General features: G+C 46.1%; 1 protein-coding gene across 1 annotated transcript; it reads right to left on the bottom strand.

Annotated features, from left to right (window-relative positions):
- Positions 1-891: 891 nt before the first annotated feature.
- adra2a (adrenoceptor alpha 2A) lies at positions 892-3,349 on the bottom strand. Its single transcript, XM_020653259.3, has 2 exons — positions 3,001-3,349; positions 892-2,828 (listed from the first exon to the last, which is right to left on the bottom strand). Exon 2 carries the CDS (start codon positions 2,619-2,621, stop codon positions 1,368-1,370), a length of 1,254 nt encoding a protein of 417 aa, XP_020508915.2. The 5' UTR covers positions 2,622-2,828; positions 3,001-3,349; the 3' UTR covers positions 892-1,367.
- Positions 3,350-6,363: the final 3,014 nt, after the last annotated feature.

Raw genomic sequence — 6,363 nt, 5'->3', positions numbered from 1 at the left:
TTATAATTTAAGACAATTGTTTAAGTATATTTTACACTAGATTGCTGTTTTTATACTGTTGATTTATATTTCACCAAATATCATCGATATGAAACGTAAAATAATTTAAGTTCCTCTGAATATCTCTGAGTGTGTGGACTTTGGCGCTCCCTGTGGACACAATGTGTAGTGTAGTCGCCTTTACCCCTAATTTCCACATACTCCCTCTGCGCCGCGGTCCGACAGTGCCGCGCACTACGCCGCCATTAGCCACCATTAGCCGCCATTAGCTGCCATTCTAGTCAATGATTGTGTTTCGCTGCAACCGAGCCTCAAGCTGGACCTAATAGATCGACCCGGACAGGAAGTCAGACAACGAAACGCACAGAGCGTCCGGTCAATTTCAAAACTTCTTGAACCATGCTGCATCAAAAAAAAAACTAATTTGAACTCACATCTCGCCTCAGATGAGACAAAAAGAAAATCAGATCTCAAGGGGGGCCATGGCACCTCTGGACGACCCTCTGGAGGCGCCCCTGTTTACGCCTGAACCTGTGTTTCCCATCCTGGTTGAAAAATGTGTGTGTGTGTGTGTGTGTGTTAGACAGCAGAGATGACATCATGTGTAACAAACCAGCTTCTTTAAACTGCAGAGGAGCCTTGAGATCCATTAAGAAAAAGGGTTTTTATTCTTTAAAAGAGCCAGCACTTTCCTGTCACTCTGCATTCTTACAATCATCGTCATCATATGATATCATAGAAACGGCACAATACTGTGTCAACGACAGAGGAGAAATAGAGACACATATCCACACACCTTTGTACAACATTCAGCGGTAAAAGTACGACACATTTCATGACTGGACTAGGTTTCATTTATAAAAATAAAAGAACATTTACATAAAGACATGGTTTCACTGCGCTGTGTGTCTGTGTGTGTGTGTGTGTGTGTGTGTGTGTGTGTGTGTGTGTGTGTGTGTGTGTGTGTGTGTGTCTGTGTGTGTGTGTGTGTGTGTGTGTGTGTGTGTGTGTGTGTGTGTGTCTGTGTGTCTGTGTGTGTGTGTGTGTGTGTGTGTGCGTGTGTGCGTGCGTGTCTGTGTGTGTGTGCGTGTCTGTGTGTGTGTGTGTGTGTGTGTGTGCGTGCGTGTGTGCCTGTGTGCGTGTGTGCGTGCGTGTGTGTCTGTGTGTGTGTCTGGACGTGGTTGGTTCTGAAGTCTTGGTGGTGTCTGATTCAAAAGAAGCTGCATGTAAAGCTCATCCTCTCCGTGCAGTTACACCATGAGCGATGGAAAGCAAGAGCCCCATGCACAACGCTCGATGCACTTCACAGTTTATGTAAAAAAAAAAACAAAGAAAAAACCAAGTATGTACATGTATCGTGCGGGCCATCATACGTATCTTCTGGCGTCCCTCCTGCACAGTATCTTTTTGAACGACCTCCTGAAGTCGTTGTTGAAGATGGTGTAGATGATTGGGTTCAGCGCACTGTTGCAGTAGCCGAACCAGAAGAAGAACTTGAAGAGCGTGGGCGGCACCGGGCAGGAATCGCACAGCGTCATCAGCATATACGTAAAGAAAAAGGGGAACCAGCACACCATAAACACTCCAATGACGACGGCGAGGACGAAGGTGAAGCGTTTCTCGCGGTTCTGCCGGCCCTTCCAGCGGCTGCCCTTCGTGCTCGGCTCCCGTTTCTGGACGTCGCTGGTCCCCGGTTTGATTTGGCTCAGCTTGGTTTTCCCCTTGGTGGATTTCTTTTTGATGGAGCAGGGATTGTTCACCTTGTGGTCGGAGGAGGACGAGTCCTCGAGGTCCATCCCATTCACCTCGGCCTTCTCCTCCTCGCCTCCTCCTCCTCCTCCCACATCCTCCCTCAGCTCGATGTCCCGCTCGCCGTTTAGTTTCTCTGCGTCGCCAGCGCCCACACCGTTCTCCTTCCGGTTAGCAGCGGTCGTTGCCATCTTAGGCGCCTCCTTCCGCTGCCTATCTCCTGGCGGCGCACGTGTCCTCCTTTTGGCGATCTGGTAGATCCGTACATAGACGAGCACCATGATGAGGCAGGGGAGGAAGAAGGAGCCGATGCAGGAGGAGATGACGTACCATTTGTCGTTATTAATCTTACACACGGGCTCCTCTTTGCTGTTTTCTTTCTCCATAGTGATCAGAGGAGGGAAGGAGATAACCGCCGCGATGACCCACACGATGAAGATGATGCACTTGATGCGTCTCGGCGTCCTCTTCAGGTTGTACTGGATGGCCTGTGTGATGGACCAGTAGCGGTCCAGGCTAATGGCACACAGGTGGGTGATGGAGGCGGTGCAGAAAAGAACGTCGAGAGCCAGATAGATCTCACACCACACCTCGCCAAAGTACCAATATCCCATCAGCTCGTTGGCGAGAGAAAAAGGCATCACCAGGGTGGCCACCAAGATGTCCGCCGACGCCAGGGACACCAGGAATAAGTTCTGCGGAGCCCTGAGGGCCCGGCTTGTAAACACGGCGATGACCACGAGGACGTTTCCAAACACAGTGAGCAGGATCATGATCCCCACCAGCACGGTGAGCGGTAGGGAGATCTGCAGGCTGTAAGGGGCCCCGCCTGGGAGAGTCCGGTTGGTGGTGTTGTTGTTGTCGAACCCCATCAGAGCAGACTGGCCCACCTTCAGTTTGAGTTCACCTGAGGTTAACAAAAAATCATCACCAGGAAGGACCGAGCTAGTGGCTCACAGCGGGGACGAGATAGGAAGCGACTGAATCCGCCCTCGGAGGCTCTCCTGGATTTCTCTCTTTCATCATGAACAGGCTCCTCGAGGATACGCTCTGATCTTTTTCTAAGGCTGTCAGATCATCTGGAAACATGAGGCAGCAAGAGGAAACATCAGAAGCCTTCAATGCTGTTTAACAAGCTCAGTCTTTATCTATCAAAATTATTACTGTTTTAATTATCTCAGGCTTTAAATCAGCTCCTTCTCCTGGTTATTAATGAGAACAAAAGCCAAATAAAGTATGAAATAATCTTACCTGAAACTGGTGAAACAGCCTCTCCGGTGCGCGCGTGCATTAAAAAAACAGTCCCTGTGTAACTTCTTTACGCGGATCAGAATGAAGCAAAGCAGATCCATGTGTCGGATGAAGCGTGAAGTCTCCCCTCCGTGTCTCCTCTCGCTCCCCTCGCAGTGCTCCCTGTGCTGCATCTATAGAGCCCGGTGTTGTGCCCTTAATAAGAGCGCTAATCGTGTTACCCCCGCGCGCGCTGCCGTTCTCCTGGCTCCTGTCTGCCTGCCTGCGCGTGGAGTCTCTCTCCTTCCTCAGTGTTAACCGGAGCGACACTCCCTCTCTTTATAGCCCGCACGCTGCAAAAAGTGTCCCGTGTTCAGAGGGTCACGCAAAGGCAACACACACACACACACACACACACACACACACACACACACACACACACACACACACACACAGAGGGTGACATCGGCAGGAAGTAATATCCACGCGCGTGTGCACGAAATAAAATACCAGTGGATATGCATCCTGCGTGCAGCACAAAATAAACATTAAATTATAAGTGCATTAAGAATGATGTGCTGTACTTTCACATGATGATCAAAACACTTTAAGGAGGAATAACCCCCCCTGAATATTTAATCTGAGGTTTCTTAGGGAGAGCTGTTATTATTCGCCCCTCTATACTTCTGTCTTAATGACTATAAGAGGAGAACCAATCAGCTGATCAAGGCAAACACACTGAGTGCTTTACATAACCAGACACGCAGCTGTTAATGTAACGACAAAGAAATATAATAAAACTGAGGAGGGGAGAAAAGAGGATGCATGGGTTACATCAACACTTAACGCACAGCAAGTTGGGGTTTTTTTTGATGATAAAAAAGGCGTAGATGAATTAACCAATCAGAAGCTCGTGAGAGGTAGCATGTTTGTTTGATATTAAAGTGAGTTTGTTGTGCAAATACAGTGAGCCATCATTTTGGTGTCAGTATAACTGGGAGGTCATTAAAAAGTGAGTTATGATTCTGATTCAGTCACTTTCTCTCTGTGCATAATCACCTGAAATAACACGTTCAAGTGTAGACAGAAAGATGTAAACAACGATATAATGAGTTCATATAAAGGCCTGTGTTTTTAGTATCATTTTAATTAGTAGTAGGCCTACTTCTTTTTTCCACAAATGTTAGTGTTATTGTCGTCTTCTTCAAGGTGTTTTATGATGTTGATAGTAATAGGAAAATAGGATCTTATCTTCAGTTTCCTTTAATCATTTTTTTTTTCAAATGTAAAGTGTCAACATGTCGTTTATTAATCCTCCCAGTCTTAAGTTGAAATGAAAAAGTCTCCCCTATCAGAGTGAACTACTAAAGTTAGGGAGTCATTTTTTGCAGTGCAGCTGCTACACTCGTTGCTAGGCAGCAGCCAGAGCAGCACCACGTGGGAATAGACAGATGCGTTTTATTACTCTGTCCAAACTCAATTAATTTACTCTCTTTTTACACCTCATGTCCACCCAGGGACACACACACACACACACACACACACACACACACACACACACACACACACACACACACACACAGGTAAGATGGGAGCGGCGACACAGCCAGGTGCGGCCTCCTCTTCTTCTACAGATTTAAACGTGCTTGTGTCACAATCGGTAGTAAAACAAGGATCAGGATTCATGTTGCAGATTAACAAAACACACTCAATTCCAAAGAAACAAGCCGGAGTGATGACACGTTTCTGCACATGCTCAGTAGGATTCTCTCTGCCTACTGGAAATGAGCAGTAGGCCGGCCCTTTTTTAAAATTCTTCAAAGTTCATTTTTGGACTTTCCGGGCCTCTAGAGAGAGGAGGACAGTGGACAGAGCCAGAAATCAAGGAGAGAGAGAGTGGGCAACGACACACTGGAAAGGAGCCACCGGTCGGACCGAACCCGGTCAGTCCGCCCGGAGGACTTCAGCCTCTGCCAAGGGGCGCATGCACCAACCACCAGGCAACCGGTGCCCCGATTAATCACATTTTTAATCGCATGTTTGAAATTCCATTATTTCACCTTTAAAATAAAAATTGTTAGGCTTTTATTTTGAAGGTTTTTACTGTCTTATAGTAAGCTGAGAGTACTTTACTTGCTGTGTGCTTTTATATTGAAATACAGTAAGGCCTTTATGGTAGATGGAAGGTTAGGAATGAAATTAAGCACAGAAACAGAAAGAGGTTAGGTATCCCAAAGTGACAGCTCAAAAGAACGGTAACAAAGGCCAATGTGTGATGTCATAAGGTCAATGTGTGATGTCATAAGGTGGATATTACTTTGAACTCGTCAGCTGAGCTGTCTGAGAGTTTGTTAAAGTGAAATGAGACAGCCTGAGGCCCTGTCTACACGACATGATTTCAGACAAAAACAGTAACCTTTTGGTGTGTGTTGGCTGTTTGTTTACATGACAACGTTTGCGTTGCCTGAAAACGCTAACTTTCTCTACTCGGGGCAATCAAACACAGGTGAGACTAACAAAACAAAGGTGAGGACAGTGAGGGAAATCAGAGTGCAGGAAAGACAGTCAAAGGAAGGAAGCGAAACATGAAACATTTTGTAGACTCTCTAAGATGCTTTTATTTTATATCCCATCATGTTACTAACCTGTTGACAGGTTCCAACTTTTTTTAAACCGGCTCAACATCACACTTTGTTTTTTTTTATTATTTGAGGATTGTAATAATTTTAAAATACATTTCTTAGCTTAAAGGAGCAATATGTAACTCTGACACCTAGTGTTTAAAATGGGTACTGCAGTTTAAATTCTAAACATTGTAGAGCGCTGTCTCTCTCCCCCCCCCCCCCCCCTCCTCTCTATAGTCGATGCTCACACAGGTTGCCATGTGGTGGACACTGAAGCTTCAGTGTTTAGCCAGCTCTGCATCAGTCTGTAAACCTTTCTGTGTTCTAACCTCTCTCCATTTTTCAAAAGCATCTCCAATATTGATCCTAGTTTGAGCACGTTTCTGCTCGTGCAGCTTATTAGAAACATGCAGAGGTTTTTTAGGTCGGGTACAATCACTTCTATCTGAACCAGTTCTCTTGCACGCTTCCATCACTGCAACACCTGTTGGTTTGACCTGATAACTGCTCTCATATCTGGCAAACCGAGGGGCGTCCAAAACGGCTGTGTGGAGGGTGCCTTAAAACTGCCTACCTTCTCTGGTCCAAACAAATCCAGAGCATTCAGGACCAGAATCTAAAGTTAGAAGGAGGACATACTGGCTGCTGCATTGTTGTCAGAGAAGCCAACACTTCAACATAGCATGTTTCCTTAATGTCTGATCATATAGTAAGGTCACTTTATCATTTCACTCACTACACATCTTACTGATTGGACCTT

Source organism: Labrus bergylta, chromosome 1 (assembly GCF_963930695.1).
Source record: "Labrus bergylta chromosome 1, fLabBer1.1, whole genome shotgun sequence".
Classification (NCBI taxonomy): domain Eukaryota; kingdom Metazoa; phylum Chordata; class Actinopteri; order Labriformes; family Labridae; genus Labrus; species Labrus bergylta.
This window is presented reverse-complemented; position numbering and strand designations above follow the sequence as displayed.

Excerpts from the sequence above, each read along its gene's own strand:
- adra2a (XM_020653259.3), bottom strand. The coding sequence starts at position 2,621 with ATGGGGTTCGACAACAACAACACCACCAACCGGACTCTCCCAGGCGGG.